At 40.7% G+C, this 24,829-nt stretch overlaps 1 protein-coding gene across 14 annotated transcripts in view; it reads right to left on the reverse strand.

Annotated features, from left to right (window-relative positions):
* Window positions 1-126: 126 nt before the first annotated feature.
* The window catches only part of ATP8B1 (ATPase phospholipid transporting 8B1), a 39,523-nt gene continuing 14,820 nt past the window's right edge, over window positions 127-24,829 (reverse strand). For 10 of the 14 annotated variants that reach the window (XM_075740141.1, XM_075740139.1, XM_075740138.1 and 7 more), the window contains 26 exons: window positions 21,682-21,779; window positions 20,323-20,436; window positions 19,693-19,791; window positions 19,525-19,586; window positions 19,013-19,085; window positions 18,847-18,917; window positions 17,550-17,632; window positions 16,481-16,639; window positions 16,215-16,303; window positions 15,311-15,501; window positions 14,964-15,172; window positions 14,062-14,105; window positions 13,761-13,920; window positions 12,650-12,838; window positions 11,749-11,861; window positions 11,115-11,279; window positions 10,656-10,767; window positions 9,458-9,533; window positions 8,559-8,691; window positions 7,163-7,448; window positions 6,195-6,418; window positions 5,196-5,279; window positions 4,012-4,257; window positions 3,623-3,761; window positions 2,360-2,490; window positions 127-1,512 (listed from right to left, as the gene is read on the reverse strand). In XM_075740141.1, coding sequence (XP_075596256.1) covers window positions 1,282-1,512; window positions 2,360-2,490; window positions 3,623-3,761; window positions 4,012-4,257; window positions 5,196-5,279; window positions 6,195-6,418; window positions 7,163-7,448; window positions 8,559-8,691; window positions 9,458-9,533; window positions 10,656-10,767; window positions 11,115-11,279; window positions 11,749-11,861; window positions 12,650-12,838; window positions 13,761-13,920; window positions 14,062-14,105; window positions 14,964-15,172; window positions 15,311-15,501; window positions 16,215-16,303; window positions 16,481-16,639; window positions 17,550-17,632; window positions 18,847-18,917; window positions 19,013-19,085; window positions 19,525-19,586; window positions 19,693-19,791; window positions 20,323-20,436; window positions 21,682-21,779 — 3,581 coding nt within the window. In that variant the 3' untranslated portion in view covers window positions 127-1,281. The remainder of the gene's footprint in view (window positions 1,513-2,359; window positions 2,491-3,622; window positions 3,762-4,011; window positions 4,258-5,195; window positions 5,280-6,194; window positions 6,419-7,162; window positions 7,449-8,558; window positions 8,692-9,457; window positions 9,534-10,655; window positions 10,768-11,114; window positions 11,280-11,748; window positions 11,862-12,649; window positions 12,839-13,760; window positions 13,921-14,061; window positions 14,106-14,963; window positions 15,173-15,310; window positions 15,502-16,214; window positions 16,304-16,480; window positions 16,640-17,549; window positions 17,633-18,846; window positions 18,918-19,012; window positions 19,086-19,524; window positions 19,587-19,692; window positions 19,792-20,322; window positions 20,437-21,681; window positions 21,780-24,829) is intronic. The other 4 variants (XM_075740146.1, XM_075740144.1, XM_075740142.1 and 1 more) reach the window with 1 other exon arrangement.

Raw genomic sequence — 24,829 nt, forward strand, 5'->3', positions numbered from 1 at the left:
GATGGGGTTTTCTTTTTTTTAAAGACCAATGCCATCCGTCTCAGTGACAGATACGTTATCCCCATTTCCTACTCCAACTCCTCCCACGCTTTGTTCTTACCCACGTACTTAGTAGAAGAGAAACTGTAAACTTTAGGACTTTATTTGCACTGAATTTTTGAAATGTACATTCCATTAAACGAGAGCTGTATATCACGATTTTCACTATAAAACCATTTCAGAAATCAACCTTAGTCCGGGAGTCGGAAGTAGATAAAAGCGAAACATTCATATATCTCAACTTGAGGAGTAAAAGTATGTGCAAATGTAAAGAGACTCTCATAAAAACACTTTTTACATGGTAAAATTGACTCGCTAGCAAGTGAAGTGCGTTCCATCTAGCGGCGACTGTTTCCTGGTTGTCCATTGCTGCCTGCTGTACCTAAAACTGACATGAACAAACTTCTGCCAGCTCGAAGGGCAGCTCTCCAGAGATCAGATGTACCTGTTCGTAAATACACCGTCAAAAGAGTTGGAGAGGCAGAGAAACAGAGAGCAAGTGCGAAAAAACCTCTGTAAACTATTGAGTCGGATCTCTATTTCAGGGGAAATCAAGGAATGGGCTACGAAAGGAATAATGGCGCATCACTCGTACTAACAATACGCAAAGAACGATCTCTCTCGATGTAGTGCAGCAAGCTGTAGTCAACTGTTGAAGAAAGGAACAGAAACCACACCACCTCTAAGTGTCAGAATCCCTAATAAAATCTGATGCTGACTGAAGTTTATCACCAGATAAAATCGTAATCTCAGCCATACAAGCTCAGATGAGAAGATCCTGGGCCCTCTCAAAGGCCCGATCAGCTCGTTTGCCATTAATTTAATTGTGCAATTGAATGAAATGGCGCACGCAAGGTAGCTGCCACTTAGCAGTTCGCTTTCAAAGACAAAATATGAAATGTAGCTGCAGTTTTATACCAACATTATTAAAATGTGAAAAAAGTTTGCAATTCCAGGCATCACTAAAAAAAAATAAAATTACAATGCTGGGTTTCATACCCTCGCACACATATCCTTCACTTTCACATTAAACAGAAATCAGTCCCACAAGGATTAGTAGAGCTCCGTAGAGAACTCTTGGCCTTTCTATGCTTCCAGTAGTCCAAAACCAGGAAGTTCTGCGATAAAGCATAAAAATCTTCCCATCCTTATGCCATTTGGTTAAAAAAATATCCTGAGTTTGTTTTAAAAAATGTGTTGTGCAATTATTGGGATAAAAAGCTTCTCCCCCAAAGCAGTAAATCAGCTTGTTTCAGGAGCATCTCGGACTTCTGTCATGCTGTTGCCTAGGACTGCATCTAACGGAGCCCGTTTTTTCCGTATGCTGCGTCCGGAAGCAATGAGATCAGCGTATCCCCTCTGGTGGGAGAAAGCGTACGCAGAACGACGGCCAGACACCCCTCGGCGAAAAGCGCTCTGCCTTCGCCTCCACTGCTGTTCTTCTGCCATGTATTTCTTGCGGTTCTTCTGAATCTTCACGCATGCAAACACAGATTAGTTTATGGATTACAGGGGAAAACAGTTCGTGTGCATTCACTGTCTGGGGAAATAACCTGATACTATTTTACATCCCTAAACTGCTTAACAGGAGGGTTCTCTTCTTTAAATTTGGTTTTGTTAGAAACAAGACTATATGCAGTAATGCATCATGGTTTCAGGAAGCCTTACTGTATTACTTCGAACTTCATTATTTCCATTTATCTTTAAATGTCTTTCATGGAAGCGGATGTAACTGAAAGCTGTTCCTGTATTCTCATGCTGACGCTTCTTTAATACCTTTTTAAGCAACACTTCCACAATTTTAACTATTTTCATACCCACACGCTATCTGCCAGCTCGAGGCAAACCAGAAGCAAACAAAACCCATCCACTGTACTGACACATACCAACGGAACTCCGACACAGCCCAAATAAACCCCAGAGTCAGGCCATCAGTGGCTCCCGAGTAGGTTTCTGCAGTTTTACAAAGTCAAGCTGAGACAAAGGAACGAGCCCACACCGATCTGCGTGCTGGGCTGGTACCCGGACCTCTGCCTCCCACCAAAGCACGCAAGCAAGACACTGGGAAATAAGAACACATCGCAGTGACGCCCTGCTTTGGCTGGCAGAACGTCACAGCACCAGTCGTCACCCCAGCAGTGGGCAGGCTCAGCCTGGCCTCGGGGAGCCCTGCTGCCGCCCACCCTGGCCACGGGGCTCCAGTCTCCTGTAGCTCTCCCTGGGGCACACTCACTTATTGACCTCTAATATTAGCGCCAATGCTGACTTCTCTAAGTAAACATATGCTAAATTAAACAAATTAACATAAGACTTTACTCACTCTATCAATTTCCGAAGGCCAAATTGTCATTGATAAGAAACGTTGTGCCACGACAGGAAGCAAGCAAACAGCAATTGATAAAATCATGGTCAGCCAGAGGTACGGTTGTCTCAGGGCATTTGGAGCAGTTCCTAGAAATAAAAAGAGCAAAAATTAGTTTATGACATGATTAAGTAAACTAGATACAAAACACAAATAAGATACTAAAAGCCACAACTACTCTCCTGAGGACCTAACATTCAGGTATTCTGTTGGGTATCACAACATCAAGCTTTTATTCAGAGACTCTACTAGGAAGAGAGCATAATAGGAAAGAATTTCATAAAGCACCTCTATTACAACGTGTCCATATTCCTGTCAAAGCCCTTCTAAGAGTTATGGGAGGCTGTAAGACAAATGCTTGGCTGGGATGCAGGGCTTTCATCCCACTTTAAAACATGCAAAGCAGGAAAAAGCCCTCCTGGTATCATTGGCATGTATGTGGTCCGGAAAACAGGCAGTATTTAGTAGCCAAACACCCAATCTCATGGAACTTTCTATCAAACCAAGTAGCAGTCATATCTTTATAAACTTCTGAGATGCATAAAGTATTCCGGTAGAAGGAAGTTAAAAAAAAAAGTCTGAAACATTACTAAAGGTCAAAGAAAAACATTGTATTAGAGGCAATTACCTTTTTTTCAATTGCGTTCAGCTTAAAAATGAAAACAGAAAATTGAGGGGGCTTGTTATTTTTTTGGGGGGGTATTTAGATCCAAGGCAACATACGAAAGATTTGTCACTAGGACAACTCGGAAGCCCAGTTTTCCTCAGAAAAAAAAAAAATTCCAATTGGTTGTTACTGACATTTCCCTAGACTTCCAGCGAAATCCCCACGAGCTGCCAACAGCATTTGGCTCTACCTTACTCTGGGGTTTTACCGTCCACTGATCAGTTAGAGCCATTTGGCCACGGCAAAACCTGCCAGATCATCGCACTCCCTTCACTTTGAGCTGCCTCACCAATTTTAACTTCGTTTTCATTTGCAGACTCCTACTGCTGGGCAACGCCGAGTTCCAGCTCATTTTCATTGAAAGAAGAGAAATACTCCAATAAAGCAACCCAGCCCCAAACATAAGCAAAACCCTTCACTGAAAGTGAATTAGTATTTAACATCATTTCCTTTCACAGGCATCAGGTTCATGCCATGACATTTTGGCTATAGTTCTGCTCAAGTTACAAAGCTGCGTGAGACAGGAACAACAAACATAAAACATAAGGACTGACCTGTGAACTGAAAGCCAGAAGGAAAGAGAACATGGATTCCAGCGCTGTGGAAGTCAAACGTGATACCAAAGTAAAGTGCAATACTCCCAAACACTGAAAAGGCATTAATGAAAGTCCAGTAAGATGTATCCAAGCCAATCTGAAAGCAAGCAAAAGCTTCAAATGAGTTTATTAATTCAAAATAATGTCAACTATTCTGTAGACTGACAGCATTTTGGTTGAGTCATCTCTCACCCAGTTAGATGTCAGTCAGAGAGAGCATCAACTGAGGAAAGAAGGCAAAAAAAAGCAGCTTTTTGCACATTGTTACGTTTTTAGTAGACAAATTTACAAACACGACCAGAAAGTGTTTTCAGAGCAACAGAGATCAGGAGGCTAAGCTTACTTGCCTGAAAATTGACGACAAATATAAGAGAAGATGCTGCCGTGACAGCAAATGACTGATAATCCGAAGGTGCCTCTCCATCTTGTCCCATAGTTTTAAGGTAAGCTCCATACGGTATGAAGAAGATTATCAGTGAAGTTATAGCTCCATGAAGCAAACTTAAAAAGAATTTCTTGTAGTTAAAAAGTAAATCTTTCTGTCCCAAAACATACAGTCCAGGGAACCGAAGACTCAATTTGTCGCTCACATCCTTAATGAAGGGGGGAAAGAGAAAAGAAAAAAGTTGCTGCAATTTCTTGTTCTGTGTGAGCTTTGAAGAGTAAGAAGCTCAACTCTACAATGTCCCAAAGGAAACAGCAGATTTTTTTTTTTTCCTTTTCAAATAGCAGTGTGGGCAGCAGCACAACTAGGAAGAACCATGTCTGGAGGACATCTCTTGCAAAGCTGTCACACATATCCCGTTCCCAGGCTTCTCAGTTCTTAGCCCATGACTTGCCAAGACAAGAATGTCCAGCTGCACAGCTCTTTACAGCTGTGATTATGTCGGAGTCCTTTCCCTACACGGTGAATAAACAGAAGATGGGAGCTAGCATTGCATGTCCTGACTTTAAGTCTCTAACAAATACTCAACTGCCAGCTTCATTTTGTACTGAATTTATTTCTTAGCTTTCGCACAAAACAAAGCAGAAACATTGATTTGCCTAATCAGCAGGTAAGCCTGGTATGGAAAACCAAGTGGAGAAGGCCAAACGCACTTGTCCCACTGAATTAAAACAAATGCTACACACCAAGGCTTCCTGTCACATATGGTCATGTGCAAGTGTGCAGTCCCTACATCTTCAGCTCAGAAGGGTAAGCAAGGAACATCTCTTCCATTAACAAAGCCACCTGTTGCTGTGCTGTGCGAATGATGTCATGGAATAGCAGGCACTTCGAAATATTTTTAACGAATGTTATTAGCACTGAAGACCTCCGACCCGATTAACTTTGGCTATTTCAGTAACCCTCTGCTTACTGTCTCTTGTTACCTCACACACTGGGAAGAGGAATACATTTTTTAAAATCAAAAAACAAAACAAAACCCCCAAAACACCTTGTGCATAAAAACAAAGCAACTAGTTTCCATGTAATTAAAGACTTGACGTTAGATGCCTTTAGAGTCATCTGTTGTTAACTACATGAGAATACCTGGTCAAGCAAGCCAACCAGCAGAACCGGGAGACTAGAATACAATACATTGTACAGCGTGATGAACCAGTCTTCATATGCTGTCTGCAAGAAGAGGAGAAATTTCAGGAGTTAACGATTTCTTTTTGATTATACCTTTCCTTTCCAATTCCTGAGAAAATTCACATGTGCTCTACTACAGCATTAAATTACCTGTCTCTACGCTGACCCAAAAGGCAAGCAGCACCTTAGCTCAAAGCTCTGTTTTAGCAACTATTTTAGCCTGTATTAAGCTGCCCCACACCTTACAAACCATCAGTGTTACCTGACCTGAAATATGACCAAAACCAAACACCTCAGACCAAGTGTTGGTCTGGTTTGTAGCTACGAGTACTTGGCCTCTCAGGAACAAGTCTGGGAACCTGGGTTTCTTTGGATGTTTGGTTTTTGCTCTGTCCTAGGCATCCGCTTTCCATCACAGGGAAGAGCATTAACCTCCAGCAGGGCTGCTCGTCTGTGGTTACGGCCCTGACCCTCCATGCAATGACACCCGCCTGTCTTCTGGCTATGCCCAGGGAGACGCACCTCAACTCTTAAAGTCCTTTAACACAACCTTCCAGCACTATATGAACTTCAGACACTGCCAGTTACAACAAGCACATTTCAAGCCATTCTAGCCAGCAGTTCAAGATAAAAAAAATTGGGTTTGGTTTCCTACTGATATACACATGTAGTGTCTTGCTTGACCTAGAAATATCTTCAGTAGCATGGTTGGGAAAGGTTTCCCAAACCACTGTATAAGAATCTCTTCCTCCCTGTACAATCACGCTACTGACTTTGGCATTCTGAAATCATAACCACTTTCTTAGCTGGTAACTAACTAGCTTAGTAGTTATCACCTATTCCCCTGCAGAAATTATTGATGATAACTTCAGGTTCCCACATTAAGCCTTTGCTATTCTGCACGGACAAAAAAGGAGGATCTGCCTGTTAATATTACACATGAGCGTGCCTTCTTACCTGGGCAGAAAAGCCATTAAAGAATGAATACCAGATGTGGACTAGTGTAAAAGCAAAGTTTTTGTAGAAAAAATATCTTAAAAACTTGCACATCCTAATGTAAGACCATCGTCCGTGGACCAGCAGCAGTCTCTGGAGGTAGCGGAATTGCCCAAAAGAGTAGTCACTTGACATGACGGCTTGCATCCCTTCTTGGCCACTGATTCCAACTCCAATGTGGGCAGCTAAGTTAACGAAACAAACACCACGCACTGTGTTGAACAAAGGCAACAACATGACCGAGTGCAAATCTTCTATGGGTTCCTATTCTCTGCTTCAGGTGGTTCTGCCCCATTTTACTTCTGTATACAGCACAGAGGCCGCATTAAAGACTAACACAACAGCGCGTGAGCCCTTTCCTGCCCTGTTATTTACTGCTCACGCCTCCACCGTCCCTTGAATTCTCTCTCAGTGCATGTTCCATCAGACTGGACACTGGGAAATTTGACCAAGGGAGAACAAAGTGATGAGACTGAGCAAGCAAACCCTGAACAAACTGGCCAGGCAGTTTACAAATGCACTCCTGACATAAACCATATCCCAGAAGTTTCTTTCTCAGTGGGACTTCTCAGGAAGCGGTTCAAAGAATACTGGTTGCAATACAGGATGGCTAATGCCTCCAAGCAAGGGGCAGCTAAGCTATCGCTTTGTCCTTTATATTACACTTTTGTAACTCACAACAGGCTAACAGATGTAATCAAGTCCATTCTCAGGGAATGTCTACAGAAAAAGCTAAAATGTATCAGCAAAAACCACTAACCATTTCATAAAGGGCTCCTCAAAAAGGGAAAGCACGGGCATAGAAGCTAACAAAACCCAAGTGATGTTAGCGTGGGTAATGAACTAGGTGGTAGAGTCTTCTGAACAAAGAGTATTAGTGAAGAGACTGCAGAAGAACGCCCAGAAGAGAAGTTTTACAGCTGCCTTACTTTTAATCATGTTTACATCATTGGCACCGTCCCCAATAGCCAGAGTAATAGCTTTCTTATATTTCTTCACAAGCTCGACCACCATGGCTTTCTGCTTCGGAGTCACTCGACAGCAGATCACAGCCCTGCATTCGCAGGCCAGATCAACAAAGTTCTTCTGCTGCTGTTCTTTGTAAGCTTCAGCCCTTCTTCTCTTCTCGGTTTGCTTTTTTTTCTCTTCTGCTGTTCTAGGGAATTTCAGTTTAAGTTTCTTTTTCTTCTTTTTCTTCTCTAGCAGGATTTCATTCTGCATAACAAAAATATGTTATATTTCCTTCTACGCTATTTCAAATCACACTCCAAGGACGGCCTATAGAACACTTAACCTCATTATGCTCCCATCACCCATTTATAGCATTTTAATAAAATGCTCATGCAGAGGAGTGAACAAAGAGCTACAGAGACAATGAAAAGAAGGTACTTGGTGGGACTAACAAAAGCAAAATGCTTGTATTTAGTGTCACAGCACTTCTTGCAGATTTCAAAGGAATGTTTCTTCTGATGGGAAAAAATTCCCTTTTGAAAACATCCTGGTATTTAAACTTCCCTCTCTCTTATTTCCCTACCTCCTAAAGGAAGCATGACCATGCCCAACACACATAGAAGTGTCCTATAAATACCTGGGCTAGCTCTGGGGTAGTTCAGCTGGAGCAGGGGGTAATAGAGACCTGCAATTTTATCTGATGCTCCTGCTAGATTACCTCAGGCATCCCAGCCTGCTTCCCGTGCCTTATACACAGATGTACATTTCTTTATACGAAACAAAGGTTTAGGGCAGGAAGGCTGAAACGTGGCAGACGGCCCTTAGCTGGTCACTGGACTTTCTCTTTTACAGGTGTCTGTAAGAGCTGCCAACAGGGTGGGTAATAGTCACCAAATTGCTGCTAGTCACCTCTCTGCTAAAAGCTCTTTTCTGCTTTCTGAGCTCCCGTGAGAGCACTATATTGCAGGACACATCTTTTGTTTCTACCCTTTCACTCCCATCTCTCATTTCAAGCCATGCATCCTGTCATGCTGGCAGGCATCTCTCTCTCTTTTTTTTATTTTTTCCCATTAGACCAGAATCCCCATGAAATACTCTGAAAATCAGGCTGTGCTTTTGCAGGGGCTTGGCTTTACTTTGATGGCAGCTACCAGGGCTATCTGAAAGGCCCAAAACATTCCTTATTTTATTGAGTGCTATTTTCAACCTTCAAACCCCAAAATATTTCTGAATATAAATATCAAACAGATGTGTTCAACTGGCGGCACAACGGCCAAAGAATTTTCAGTGATTCATTGAGCAAAGCAGACAAATGAACAGAGTCCTCAGTGCAGGACCCCCAAATACACAGGAGAACGTGTACATTTTACATACCAGCCAGGAGCCAGTGATTATTAAAGCACGATCTCTACTACCCTGGAAGAAGGGCTCGTTCATTCTTAGAGAGGAATGTGTACTTGATCCAGCTTTGTTCCTCTGGTTTTCCAGCCTAGTTTGAAGAAGAGCACTGGAAAGAGAGGTGGATATTATTAGAGAAAAATCAAGGATAAACTTTAAGCTAGATCAGTCCCAGACTGAAAATCTGCAAGAAAGAAATGCAACATATGCTGCAAGGACTTTTTTTGCCACGTATTAGGCAACGTTCTAAGCAGTGCTAGAACACTGAAAAGAGGATTGCACTGGTTTGCAAATAAGGGGAAAACTGGAAAAATGAGTCACAAATAGTTGTGACACTGTTACAAGGCCCTAGTTTTTCTCCCAGTCTCACATTGTTATCCCTTGGGTCTAACCGTTTTGACCAATTCTTTATGACTAAGCACTGAATACCTTGCGATCCATTGTGGCTGTATAGCATAGGTCTGTACTGTGTACCGGAGCATGGGAGAGGGTGAAAGACCAGCTGGGGTAATGCTGGAGTTCAGGGACAGGTAGCGAGAGCAAAACCGGGCAACTACGCAAGTTCTGGACTAGGGAGAGACCCGCTTAACCCACACCAGGTGGGCTCCAGACTTGTCCGAGCTACAGCACAAATCTAATGTCAACAGTTGCTGACCTAGAAGGTATAACCTCCTGTACTCACAATTAAGAGGTTGCCTTGTAAAATTAAAATTTTGTAAAAGCAAAGAAACAAGCTACAGCTGAACAACTGCTAAGAAATACTGTTCAGTCATTGAAGAGTCACTGTGGGATAAACCAATGTTACTGCTGGGTTAAGTTTAAAAATGGAACATTTTTAATTTCAACAAAATAAATCCTTTGTGCTTTTCACTTGCCTAATATCTTCTCCATAGCAGATTGTTGTTTCATCTGTTAAGAGTTCACAAGAAAATCCAATATTTTCAGCAGTTTCTATGATAAAAAAAAAAAAAAAAAAAGAGAGGAAAGTATTTACTTAAAGTTCTGTCATGAGTAACTGTTGGGAGCAGCCAGAAGTACCTGAAGTCCTCTTAAGTAATTTTTGAAGTTACGTTTTGGTATGAGAAGTTCCTGTTCATTACCACAGTGTGGATGAACAGGGGTAAAAAAAAAAAAAATCATACATAGCAGAAAGAAGCTGGGGGAATGCTTATTAATTATTTACCATACAACAACAACTGTGGGGCAATGAAGGTGCAGTGGGCAATGGATTTAAAGCCAACAACAGGGAATTATATTTCCTATGAAATGTACATTAGTGTGGTGGAATGCATTGTCACAAGATGTTTTGAATGCAAAAACTGTCAGTGACCTGGAAAAGCCTATCAGCAACTTGTGGAAGAAAGATCTACCAGGACCTATTTAACTTGTCGGTGGAGATGCTGTCTCCTCATCAGAGCGCCAGTGCACCAAAGGCATTGCAGGAACCAACCACAGGGCTTGCCACACTCTCCTGCCTTGCCTTTACTCTAGATTCCTTGAACCGAGTCTGTTGCCAGTGCCAGCAAGATGCACCTCCATCCAGGCTGTAGGACAGCCATTCTTTCTTACAAATTTAATGCTGTTTCTTGAACTGACTTAACAAAATATGTGGCTGGACTGCAGACTAGCAGCTGCCAAAAGAAAAGCAAATCAGTCTCCGTCAGCAGCGCTTATGATTATTTGAAACGTAAATTTTCACTGTAAAAAAGACAAGTTTTGGTACCTGCCCTCAGAGCCAAGCAAGCCTGGTTAAAATCAAGTTGTCCTGCATTTGCTTTGCATTGGGAAAAGCAGTAGCTGGGTATTTCCCTATAGCAGACAGTCACAAATCAGCCCTCCAGGCTCATGTGTGGAGGAACAGAAGTTACACAGAAGCCCATCCAGTAATTCTGGACTGGCAACAGCTGGGATGAAATTCTGCACGTTACAGAAATTCCTTCAGTTTTGATTTAAATGGACTGTCACACTAAGCTTTTCTAGAAACATATGCTTTATTTCTAGTCTGCATTTGTCCCGGTTTATCTTCTAGCTCTTATCCTGTCTTATTAGCTCCTTGGCTGTAAGTAAACCCACCTTTTTTGTCACCAGTAAGCACCCAGATTTTAATGTCTGCTTTTGAAAGCCTGGAAATAGTTTCTGGAACTCCATCCTGTAGTTTGTCTTCAATAGCTGTTGCACCGAGCAGCTGGAAGGTATTTGAAATACAAGTATTCAGTAGGGTAAACAAGTATAGAAAAGTGAATCATTTTCAGTAGAGAGTGAAACTATTCTGGATATATCTTCAAGCCAAGGGACAGCTCAGTAAAGACAAACTCTTGCATATAGAAGTCACCACACTGAAATACATGTACTAAAAAAACATTTCTTTTCATTCTATTAAACTCTAAAATATGGCGTGGCTCTAAAGCCAATAAAATACTGAAAAGATCTAAATCAAAATGCCCTAATAAACAAGGATAATTTATTTTCAAAAAGATCCATTTCTTCTTATATAAGAATAAAAGTACACTAAAAATTTAAAGCTTGACTTACAATCAAGTTTTTTTCTATTTCCTCATATACTCTGTCCAGAGCTTCATCACGATTAGTGGTAGCTACACTGGCCTCCACACACTTTTTATTCCACACTTCAAATTCATCACGACTAATGTCTCTATAGCACAGGCAGAGTGTCCTAAGAGTTTCACTTGCAAAAACCTGAAAAATAATAAACATATCCACAAAACAAAACTCTTCATTTGCAATCCAAACATAAGAGTCAAGATCATAAACGCTTGGTAATTCTGATAAATCAGATCTGACTGTGCAATTAGTCCTGGATATTTCAGAAATGCCCAAAATTATGGCTGACAAGGCAGTCTGAACTGAGAGACTGAAGAGGTGACAAATAGAACAGAGCGTAGTGATCTCAAATACTGATAACTATGACAAAAAAGCACGCAGACAAAATTTAAGTTCACTTCTCATGAAAAAACAATGAATGCATTTTTAAGAAAATGCATAAAAAATTGTATTGCTTTGATTATTTCTCAGGTTTGGGATGACTTGTAGAGCCAATTATAGGTTTGCATTTGTTTCAATAGCTTAGGCAAAGAAAATTAATAAACTTATAGTCAGAAATAAACAATTTTTTTATTTAAAAACAGCATATAAAATACAAACGTACATCTAGTGCTTCTTCTGTGGCTTCTCTCTTTAGATTCCTTGGGTGCAACCGTTCATAAATTACTGTATCAGCCCCTTTGCAATATAGCCTGATATTTCCACCTGATTCTCTTACTGTGGAGTAAAATGTGAGAGGTGGGACAAAATGTTAGAGTACATTTAAATAAAGGAGTAGTTTCAGATTAGATTTTTCAGTCTACTGCTGTTAAGTACCAAGACTACAAAATCATGCTGCTGCTTCATCATCTGCAATATTGTTCCATTAAGTAACCTGGTTGACAAGTGCACTTCCTCTTCTCTTTCATGACAGGAGAGGATACTTGGCAGGGGAGTGGTCCTTTCTAGCCCAAACCCATGCTGTGAGTCTATGATTTAAACTCCCAAGGATTACGTTTTTGATAATGGTTCATAGAGTATTAACATCTTGCCCACTGGGCAGAGACATACGTTAGAGATATGACGCACCATAATTAGAGCCTTAAAACCCACAGATCTCTAACCAATTCAAGACTGACTTCTTTAAAGATAGTTAAAAACAAAACAAAAGAGCTATTTGTACCTCAGCCTGCACACCTAGTGTTCCAATAGCTAGAGGAACAGACAACTTGTTTATTCTCTGGGGAAAAAGGGGAGTAAGTCATCTCTGCAGCATTTCTTCAAGCTTCTACTAAAGGGACCCAAGATTGTCTTCAGCAGAGGTCATGACTGAACACCAGGGCTGTTGAGAGGACACATCTGCACCGAACTACAAAGCCTCTCTTTTGCTATCCACAGCAATGTGGATTAAAATCTACCCTAGGACTCTGTGTTACTCATTCTTGACTTCAACTTCCCTTGCATGTGCTTTTTCACCTCTGAAATACAAGTGACCTTTCTATAAAGGTTGGTTGTAATCAGCTTACCGATAACAGACATCCGTTTTCTATCACTGTTGAAATCCAAGATAGCAAGGACATCGTAAGTTCTTTCAATCCCCATTTCACTTATAGTGATAGTGTTTTGTGTTCGGGAAAGAAAAACATAGCCAAAGTTTCTGGCTGCCATGACCAGGGCCCCTTCGTCTGGGGAAGCCGCTTGGTAATTGAGCTGACCTGCATCATCGGACAAGGAAAAGAAGAGAAAGCCAGCGTACAGCTGAGCATTACAGGGGTACTCGGACACCACAGCTAAAAAATTCACACCCATTCTTTAGACATGCAAAGTGCCTTCCCCTTCTGAAGTGGGGTCTAATACATTGCTGCAGCACTGGATGGCAGTGCACACAGAGCAGAGGGACGTTTTAGTACATGTACTTTCCAAACGGGGTAAGTCACTGAACCCTCTTCCCTCCAGGCTGTCCTGGTTTTGGCAGAGATAGAGTTAATCTTCTTCCTAGCAGCAGGTATAGTGCTGTGTTTTGGATTTAGGATTCACTTCTAAATTTAGTTTCTGTCACATTTTTGTTATTCATTTTGGTTATTTGCTGTGATACTCTAGGACAGACATACATGATTCGTATACATCTATGGGGCTGTGCTTCCAGGAGCAAGAGCGCGAAATCCTCATCCTGAAAACACTTGTTTTTCTGCACCAAAAACAAGTTTCCAAATGTGTTTGTACTTTCACACACATATGTGGAACCAGAGATTATGCTAGTGTCATTGTGATTTTATCTGAGGTTTAAGCTTTTGAGATTTTAAAGATATATTTGAATGGAGAGAAGACTTATAACATGAAAACGCAAGATCTCTGTACAAACTGTTCCCCTACCTTTCTAAACTTGCTGTTATTTAAGATGTGCATTTGCTGCAACTGTCACTGTCATAAAGACAGTCCTCCTTCCATAAAGAGAGAGAAATTCAGCACAGGGAATAGCACTGGCTCTTGCTTTTGTTTAATTTAAACGAGTAGCCTAACACTCCTTCTCACTTATGGGATCAGCATTAGTTTTGGATCTCTCCCTTGTGCAACTGGATTGGAATTATTGTTTCCCCTTACACAAGAAAAAAACCCCAAACAACCAAATATACTCACCACCAGAAGTGTCAACCATGACTGTGTGACAAACAGCAAGCAGAAAAAAGAACTTTTGAATTTCTGGATCTTTTCCAGATTTTATTTGCTCTATCAGATAGTGATCATAGAACGAGAACTTCCCATCTGCATATGTGTTCCAGCTGAAATCCACTTGCTGCTTAGAAAAGAGAAGAAGAGGGTTTGAGTTATCTCACCTGCAATTGCTTTGTGCTTACCTCCATCTCTTCGTACTCTGGCAAGGCATCGTTCCCTGTTCTACAGACTGTAGGGACTTCAGCACCAGATCGGACCGACCTACCTCTGGGTGGCTCTGAAGCTGTCCTGCTCCATCCCGGCAGTCTCCTGCAATGCAAGCGCCACCCATTAGAAGGCACAGGATGGAATAATAAAGATTTTACAACTCATTCACAAAGTAAAAAATATATAGAACATCTACTGCACTAGAATAGCTCAGATTTTAAAAAGAGCAAATTCATTCATAGCCGCAGTACCTTTGTATACTAGTGACACCAAAGCAAACAAAAGAAAACAGGCATGCGGTGGAATTGTCATAAAACCTCTGTGTTGGCTTAACACAGCTTTCACTGTCAGAAATTCCTCTTCTCTCTTCAGACGTAGGATGTTTAAAAAGCACATGGCGTCAGCACACTGCATTTTTGTTATTTGAACTGGCCAAACAATAGTTTTGGAGCACATACGCTGCATATTCGACATACTGAAATCCAGACAAGACTGGAAATGGAAGTAACTAACACTAAAATGAAAAACTGTTGCTCTTATTAAATTTTCTTTCTTGTTTCTAGATTCATTTTTGCCCCCAAAGCATACCTAAGCATGCCTTCCAAAAGGGAATCATTCTGTAAATGACTCATTTCTGACTTTTCGACTGGGAAGTTTCCACTCAAGTCTACCAGTTTCCCCCTTTTAAATGGGAAAATGGTGCGAAAATCCCAACAATTCAATTTTACTGGAGCTTTACTCAATGCCAGGGCTAAATTGTGGAAGTTCAGCTGAAACTAAAAAGACTAGTATGCCCAATTTCAAACAAGCATTACAATTCCTCCTCATTTCTTTAGAGTTGGCGGAGGCTGCCAGCTGTGCTCTACGGGGACTTGCAGGATCCTGTGCTCCTGTCACAAATCAGCACTCCTCTGCTAGCCAGTTTTCACTACAGGACGCAGCAATGTGGTGCAAACTTACCGTATCTTTGGCCGTTTATGCAACATTTTTTAAACGTCATGATGTTCTGTGTAAGTGTTCCTGTCTTATCAGAGAAGATGTAGTGGATCTGCCCCAGCTGCTCATTCAGCGTGGTGGTTCTGGCTTTTGCGGCCGTGTCCTTCTCAGGGTAATACATTTGTAGGTCCCAGTTTATGAAATAGCTTTGGCCCAAACGAATCACTTCGACGCTGAATGAAATAAAATGAATGTTCTCACTCCCAGCTGCATCTCGTATTTCAAAATAATGACATATTACCAGATCCGTAAGTGAAGTAATTCAACCCTATCACCAATTCAGCCATTTAAAGGCCAAGGTATTTACCTACCTCACATAGAGGGAAATGGGAACCATGGTGTTCAGAACAATGATATATCCCCAAAAGTTAAGGAAGCCACGATATGGAGGACTGAAGTCTTGCGCATCGTAGAGGTACCAAGACGAGTTGCCGATCTGCTGCTCCCAGTACGTGTGTCCAATGGCAAGGCCAGCCGACAGCAGGATGAGGACAACAAAAATCTACAGTGTACACAGAGAGGCCCGTGACACTTCGGGAACATTTGCTTAACCTAAATCCCAAATTGTCGTGTTCAAAATAGAATATTACATGTATTTGTAAATAAGAAGAAGGGGAGCAAACCTTTTCTGCAAAATGATCTCTTCAATTAATCTGAGTTCTAATTTTAGTTTATTCCCCCAGCATCGTTTTCACGTTTTTACATTTATTTAAGCAGGCAGCAAACAGGGTACATGAACATGCCTGGAGCAGGGGCAGAACCACAGTCATGCTGAGATGAGTGCTTCTGCCTGCCAACAGGCCAGCTCCTCTCTCCTCCTTCCCTGTCCCAGGGAATCACACTCGGTAGAGCGTGGGTTGTAGGACAGCAGGTATTCCTCATACACACACCCCACAGATGCTGAGCCCACCTCTGGACAGGGTCCTCAGGTCTCTGCCCACCGGTTCAGTGCAGGCAAGCAGAAGCACCTGCCACACTGGCTTTGAAGCACTTGTCTTCACCATGTAGGCTGTCCTACACTTGCGGTTTAAGGTCACAGATTCCACCAACAGCGAGGAACTGTTTTAGATTCCCTCCTACTTCATCCCAGCTCATCAGGTCAAAACAAAGTGGCAACATACTTACTGCACCAAAAAAGACGTTTCCTAAATTTGCATTCACTCTATTTACATAAAAATGAACTCAAACACCTGAATTTTAAACAAAAAGGCTTACAGTATAAACCATGTAATTCATAAGGGAGTCAATTTTTGTCCTTTTAAATCTCGTCTTTCCGCTGTTTTTCATTATTTTTGTATCAGCGCCTAAAAGTAAAGAGGAAAAAAAAAAGCTAGAATACACAAACAAGTGCTACTAAGTATTACTGTTTTACAAAACTGGGACATAAAATACAGTCAATGTTTGTAAGATAAAGATGTCATTTCACTCTATAGGGCATGCTTTTAGTTGGTAAATATTACACACGTTCAATTCATAAATACCTGCAAATATGACAACTCCATGGCAGAAGTCTGTATTCCTGATTTTACACCCGCGTAATAAAATCTTATCAGCATCCAGTGAATAACTCATGTTTCTCCAGAATAATGTTCCTGCAAACTTATCCAGTCGGTTATTAGGTTCTTCACATTCAATCAGACCTAAAAAATATGGAGGAGAATACGTTTCTACACAACAGTTAAATAAATGCATTGATTTGTACCCCCCATACAAGTCATTTCACTTCATCAGGTTGGTTCTTTGAGAAAATGAGTGTTCTGAATAAACAATTTCTTTGAGATTTAGGGTGTCACTGATACTCAGTGCTGTATTGCTGACATTTTAATTATGGTATCTCAGGGTGGTATTTTGCCTTCCAGACTGAAAACACAGAAAGAATTCATTTTTGCACCAAGACCAGTACCCACAGCATTTACTGCCAAACAGGGCACTTTCTGTTCACCTCTTCTTTTAATATTTCTCAAGTTTTAACAATTGCCTGCATACAAGAGCGTACGTCTCTCTGGATCTTACACTTTAGCATGTCACTCTGTAAGTCTTTTTTTTTTTTTCTTTTTTTTCTTTTAAGCATTTGCAATTTTAGGTTTGCTAAAAAATTCAGCTTGAGATAAAACTCTGTGTCAGATCTCAGTAAGAGAGGGGATTCCTGCCCTTCAAGTTTCCACAACACACACAGAAAGCAGCTAGATCATAATGATGAATAAGAAAAGGACAATAGAAGATACATTCCAGATCCAATCTCAACAGCAAACATACTTTTTTCCCCCAAAGAAAACTGGCAGGCAAACACTACTAAAGGGCTCCATCATCTCCACTTAGTGTGCCATAAGAGGCAAAGGTTTCCTCTTCAAATAGATGATATTTTGCTCAGCAGCACAGTCTCCTTTGTGCAACTTGGTTACGCTGCCTCGTGACAAAAGCCAGGAAGGTACTAACTCCAGAATCACAAGCACCACCAGCAGCACTTCCGTCCCCACCCATGTTTTATTTACTTGTACTGTAAACTGCTTGAGCAACATTCAAATGTTGTAAGGATATAACTGTACAAACCATTAAAGTCTGCCATTGCACTTTCTTCTTGAAGATATCTGTGTGTAACCTCAAGTGCCATTTTGAATTTTAAGTTTGTCTCACTAAGAAGAGAGGATAAAAAGGACATTTTATTAGAAGCATGGATACAGGAAAGAAGTTTGAACAAAATTAAATGAAGCAAATGACTAAGCCCTACGTCCCTGCCTCCTGCTTGGCATGGATATGAAGCATTCACAAACCACGTGACTAGTTCCTACACTGTCTGCTTTTCCTCACACGTGAAATCTTACCCTGTTACCTCTGTTCAGTGTAGAAAGTGAAGCTTCTCACAGTCATTGCTTTACTAATGTAGTAGTTAAATTTGACGTACTGGTTATTTGAAAGCAATATTTAATAACTGATACTGTTAAAAGCTCCAATAGAGAACAAATAATTTGCAACACAAACAAATCCTTGTTTTGCATGATGTTATAAATCACTGTTTTCAAGATTACTGAAGGTTGAGTGAGAAATCCACTACTCATTCAGAAAAACTAACATTTCACCTCATTAGGTGAGGTCCATGTCAGTACAGACTTCTAAGAATTCCACACTAGCTTTTATGACAACATAAACTAAACCAACATTTACAAAGCGATATGACCAAGACAGTAAGATTTCTACTATCTAAGCAGCTTCTATGAAAAACTTCCACAGAAAAATATGTATTTTGGTTTTCCCACTGACAAGGAATAAGAAAACTTTAAAATCATAGAAAAGTCCAGGTTGGAAGAGACCTCTGGTAATGAGCAGTCCACCCTCCTGTTGGAAGCAGGACCTTAGCTGAGGTTATTGAGGGCCCAGTCAAGCCAAGCCTCAACTGCTTCCAGTCAGAGCAATTCCACCACTTCTCTGGGCAACCTATTTCAATGGTAAAAATTATCTACCATGAGAACAATTATTCTTGAATTCAGACAGAATTTCCTCTGAAGCAACTTGTATCCATTGCTTCTGTCCTGTCAATGTGCATCCTTGTGAAGAGAGTATCTTCTCCGTAACCATCTTTGAGATACTGGAAGACTGATTAAATCACCCTTCTCCTCTCCAAGTCCTTCACCTTTCATGTCATGTTCTCCAACACTTCAGACATCTTTGTGGCACTGCAGTGGACCCTCACCAATTCTTAATGATCCTTGAATTGTGGGAATCAAAAACTGGATGGACAGTTTTCCAGGTGTGGCTTAACAAGTGGCAAGTAGAGTCTGAAATACACACCACTTGCTCTTTTACCAGTAAGCCAAAATTAAACCCAAGAAATCCTTAAACAGAGCCTTACCCATCTAGTTCAGCTGTCTCTACATAGCAGAGACTGTTTGGTTCTGAGCTGGATAGCAGCAAAATATCAGCCTAGAAAAACAAATAAATAAGCATCAGATAAATCCAAGTCAAGATTTGTGCAGAACTCTGTAGAAACATAAACCAAATATATCTAAAGCACTTACAGGAACGAAAGTATTTTTCTTCAGACGAATGATATCACCAACTTTAATATCTTTCCATTTTGTGTTTTTGAACCTAATATCAAGATAGTTTAACAATTATTACTATTTAATCTAGAATACTATGCACTCTGTAAATCTTGAAATATTTAACTTTCCTTACCACAAAAACATTACATCCTGCTAAAGTGTGTTTTTTCTTTTTGGAAACTGCAATTCAGTTGGGGGTCTGTAACTTAACAGTCAACCTACCTCTTTCTCTTCCCTCTTTACCTATATATGAATTTTTGTTGTTCTCTCCAAAGAAGTTGCTCTTAGCACGAATTTAGTGCCACAGAATTAAGTTTAAATTGCTTCTTTGGGCAACTCTCTTCCATTTTCAATTAGGTTTTCACATAGATGGTAGAGAACAAAAAGCTGAACTTCCCTTAGTATCTATGGTTTAAGGTGATGATGAAACTTGGTAACAAGGCAACAAACATCACTTACAGAGTTAAGAAGGGAACAGTACAAACCTTCCATCCCTGATGACTTCACATGCCCTGTTATTAACCTCGTTGTCCATCCTGTGACGAGCCTGAAAACCAGGAGTAAAGAATGTACTCCCTACTGTGTATCACAATTAAAGAAATTAACTACGCTGTTTTCTTTTGCTTTTCGTATTAACAAAGTATGTTTCTTACAATGTCATCCACTAGGTCCTTGACTGCAGTTATTCCCAGCACCAAGAGTAAGGGCACCAGTGTTGTATACCATGACAGGGTAGTTATTTGGGGAATAGACTACAAAAGACAAATAAAATCAGTTCAATACAGGATTGTCAATCAAGCTCAATTCAGAGACATTTAATAATGATCTGACTATAACGTAAGAAAGAAAACCAACGCAGAGAGAGAATTTTAAGTCAGGTTGTGAAGATGAACAAAACTTGGGGGAAGAGTTTGACTGTGCTGCCCTGCCTCAGCATTGGCTTCTCTAACAATTGTAGATGCTCAGATTTTCTCTTGGAGTTTCTGATTCGTGAATGGAACTTAAGGCTATCATGTTTTACAGAGCAAAAGAAACATCTTTTCCCCAGAAAATTCATGAACTCTGCAACTAGCACATCCTAGCTAATACAAAGCTAGTGTAAGTCTTTCCAGATTTCTGTTAATTTGGGCTTAGTTTCTACAGTAGTTCAGATACAGTCCCTCACAAAGCACCCTGCAATTTCCTGACAGGATAGTACTGAATTGTGTCATAAGTATTATTCAGCTCAGTAGATCAGCACCTCAGATTCACTTCACAGTCAGTATTCTCTCTGTATGTCTTACCTGCAAAATGAGAAGAACGAGGAAGTAGAAGTTGGCTGCTCTCTTAAACTGTTCAAACAGATTCAGTGGTAAAAAAGTGATAGGGTTGTACTTGTATGTCTTAATTGCATTTCCCTGTTGAAGAAACCCAAATGTCATTCACAACAGCAGATTCTTCTTACGTTACAAATGTACACTGCATATTTGTAGTAAGTCAAGTGTTTTACTAGTGAAATCTTTCCCACGAACTCTGTTAGAGCTGTACCTTTCCTCAACAGTTTACCATGGGTCACAGTCTTAATGACATAAGGCAAAAAAGGTCTGTTTCACTGACGTTAACACATCCCAAAGAAGCATCTCAGACTGAAGCTTTAGCTACACCGAGGACTACAGGGCATTGCACAGCCATGATGTGGCAAGGTTACAGCCTCTCCTCAGGTAAATAGCACAGTGCCACGGCACTGCCAGATGAGCACGGAAAAGGGAGGAAACTTCAGTGCTCCCCTCCTCCTAGGCAATCTTCTCTGTAATGCCTTTCGACATTATTTGCTATTAGGGAGATAATTGGTCTCAGGCATCACACTACAAAGAATGAACCCAGATACAAAGGACCGTTAACTAGACTTAATCAGGAGGGACAATGACAGATCCATCAAAGGCTCACTCTCATGACTTTTACTATTATATGTTGATACTCATGCATGAGATAATCCAAATGGCCTCAAGACTGTGAGGCAGGTATCTCAGCAGGTAAAAGGGAGCCACACAAGCCAATGCATCACAGACGAAGCCCAACAGTCCACATATAATCCTGCAGTCCAAGCGTCTGTCACTCACAACCAGCACCACATACAAGCACCATAGCTTTAATACTGTGAAAGTTGAAAATTACGAACAGGGAGGGAAGAAAAAAATTTTAAAATCAACCTTTTGTCTTGATAAATGAGACAAAAACATCTCCTTTATCATAATTATTCAGAATGACACTGACTAGACATTCCCAAATGTCTATTTTTAAGACTGTCCCAGTCTAGCTTAATCAGGATATTGCTTAATACTACACTGAGACTTATTCTATGAAAGATGACACCTATGCGGATGTTTGCAACAGCTCTGGCTGAGCAGATAAAACTGGAATTTGGACTGAGGACACCTGGCTTCCAATTCTCTATCTCATCTCAGACAAGTCTCTTGATACCTTGATTTTCCATTCACAAACCCGAAACCAGTTATACTTAACCTCCTTTGATGGAAATCCTAAAGAAGTGTTAATTGTGGCTTTTACACTAATCAGCAGTGGTTGGAAAGATCTTACTGAGATTAAGAGAGTATTCACCCCACAAGTACTATTAACACATAATTGAGATAAAGAAAACTTACTGCATATTTGCTTTTTTTGAAGCACAGAAATACTGTTCTCTTAAACTGAGGCTGCTCGTAGAAGTGTTCATCGTTTGCTTTAACTTGCCAGCTGCAGTCTGGAAGAGACGAGGCAAAACGGTCAACATCTGATTGTTATGAGGGAACAAATGTGTAATTTTCAGGTTTTCTCTCAAATGCCATATTTTAAAGGTACTTTCAACTGAAACAAGACAAATACCTGCTTTTTAGTACATAGTCAAAAAAAAAAGGTTTTCAAGAAGTTTCCAGTCTATTTGTCTTTATTAACAATTAAAATATAATCTGAGGTAGGAAGAAGTGGTGATTAACAATTTGGAAGTTCTATGAGAAACTGAAAACCTATCTGAGTAACATTTATTCATGCTAAATTCCCTTCTTTCCCCTCTTTTGGTTTGCTTTTGTTACACCTGTGAAGCACTAAGTACCCAAAACAGGGTTTCTCAGTCTTTCCAGAAACGAAAAGGTCCGCTCAACTTTTGAAAACAAGTATTTCCTATAACCATACTGTGCAATGGTTGTCATTTACAACCATAAAAAAGTAAAAATCTGAAGTGCTCCTTTTATTTCTTCAGCCATCAATTTTGTCTGATTTCTTGAAAATTCGGGAAAATTAATTGCATTTTGCAGTAAAATTTAACAAAGCTAAACAAGCAACATCTGCAACAGCCTTCTGAAGTTTTGGACCATAAGCTGATAAATTTGCTTACAAAGCACTGAGCAATCTTGCCTCCTTCTGTCACATTTAGCCTTTAAACCCTGGCTTGACATCCAGCCTCCCTAAGGAAAAGGTTTCTAGAGGACTTGCTAACAAACCATCCATCTCCACCTTAAGGTCTCTATAGTTAATCTAAGTCCTATCAATTCTACCTTTAGATGGGGTTCATCTAGGATGTGCACAGCTTTTGGCCGACCACTACTTACCGCCAGAATGCCTTCTGCTGCTGCCCCTCAAGCGTGCATCAGGGATAGGATAACCCTATTAATCCTGCTGCCCACATCAAAGAAACTCCCCACTCAACTCATTCAGCAAGTTTTTGAGCCACTCATAGGAGTGCTTTGCCTGCCTGGGAAGGATGAGGCAGCCAGCACTCAAAGCCAGCTTTCCTGACTCATCAGCCAAGTATCTCCCCCTTTTCTCCAGCCCACATTAATTGTCCTTAATGGGTGCTCTCTTTGGTTTCATGGGATTCTCCTGACCTAAGCCATCCAGCAGGCAGAGCGCAGATGGGGTGAAACTCCCAGAGGCAGAGGCTGGGCTGGGGACTGGCACCGGGCTGCCAGGGACCCACGGGGAGCACATGTGAAGACGAAGGTGCTCCTGGGCCACTGTAAGGCACTCATGTCTGATACGGCTGGCTAACTCAAATCCAGGCACAAAGCCTTTCTTTTTTCCATCCAACACATAAAGCAAGTTCTCCTTTGACGTATCTGGGATCTCTACTGTCACTATACAACTTTCATTTCCAGAATGTTGCTTGCAAGCTGAGAAGATAATAGAGAAATACTTATCTTGCTGTAGCACTTGCATGTAAGATTGCCTAAATGAAAACATAGAGCAGATGGTGAAGATACATAGTGCATCCTGGTCAAGGTTTACATAGAAGTGCCAAGAGTCACAGGCTTTTACCTCCTTATATAAAGCTTACAAAAAATTACTGGAGGACCACGTTTTGGTTTATCATTACTGAAGTGCATGAATTGAGAAAGTTATTAAATTTTGTCAAAAATTACAGGACTGAAGAAAATTGTAAACATGTCTACAAGAACATTTCTTCACCACGTTCGCAAAACCATTGCAGTGTTGATAAAACCTCAGCACTCCAGATGGAAAACTGGCAAATTAGGCCTTAAATAAAACCTGCAGGAAGGAAGCTCCCCAAAACTAATTCAAACTGCTTAAAAGTGATATTAATACCTAATATCTGGGAAGCTGCAGCAGTAATTCATCATCTTTAAAGGAACACAAAGGGAAAAACGTCTTTGTTGAGGGGGAAAAAAAAAAGAAGCAAAAAGGATGTAAGTTTTGTAGCACTACCTGAATATAATTAGCTACTGAACCAGTCAGAAGATTCTACAAATTCCGCAACTTAGGCCAGAAAATTATCTATTAACCAGAAAAAGCAGGCAAAGAGGATTTAAACAAACAAACAAAAACCCCAAAGGGTCTAAAGAGAAAAAAAAAAAAAAAAAAATCTGACAAAGTTTGTCAACTTCTTACAAGCTCTACGATTAGAGTACTGGCCTACCAAGGCTGCCTGGTAACATCTCTTACCTCCTTAAAGCTTTTGCCCTAGCTCAGAGTTCAAAGGAACTGCCAATTCCATAGCTCTAGTCCATATTTTGGGTAGTAACTTGGGTAACATTAACTGCATAGACAGCACAGCCTTGTGGTTACACTGAACTAGCGGGAGCTACAAACCCTTTGGAGGGCAGAATCAAAACTCATCTCCCTGATTTGATTCTCTCCAATTCACCAGGATAAAGGAAAAGGCATGGTACACTTCAGAAAAGAACCTGAAGGTGTAGGAGGTCCTGGTTTAGTTTTGTTTCTCTCTTTTCTTCTTCTGTTTATACTAGAGCATAAAGCAAACTTGTGGTTGCTGGTGTACTGTGTCTACGAAATAAAATACCTGGAGAAAAAAAAAAAAAGAGAGAGGAGCTGGAGGAGAGCACAACAGTCGTGATGAGAACTCAATAAAATATGATGGATGATGAGAGGCTAAGAAAACCATGTTTATTCTATAGCCTATGTTACCTCAGTCATGGTAAAAAAACCCCAAAACTAAATGTGTAATAGGTGGTTATAAAATGAAAACACGTAATACGTGGTTATAAAATGAGAGGTGATCAACTGTTCCCTGTTGCCACACAAACAGGAAGAAATCTATATATATTAAACAGGCGGTGGTTAAACAAAAAGTACTCACATTACAACACCGAAAAAAAAAGGTATTTAGGGGAGTTACAGACTTTCCTTGGACAGAGGTTAAGAACAGGTATGTCCAAAACATGTCAGAGAGGTTCCTCCCATTTATGTTCCTAGGCTGGCGGCAGCACACGGACTGCACTTGAGGGGTTTCTTTGAACTCCTCCTACTCACCTTACCTCTCTGTGATTCTGAAACTAC

Source organism: Balearica regulorum, chromosome Z (genome assembly GCF_011004875.1).
Source record: "Balearica regulorum gibbericeps isolate bBalReg1 chromosome Z, bBalReg1.pri, whole genome shotgun sequence".
Lineage (NCBI taxonomy): Eukaryota > Metazoa > Chordata > Aves > Gruiformes > Gruidae > Balearica > Balearica regulorum.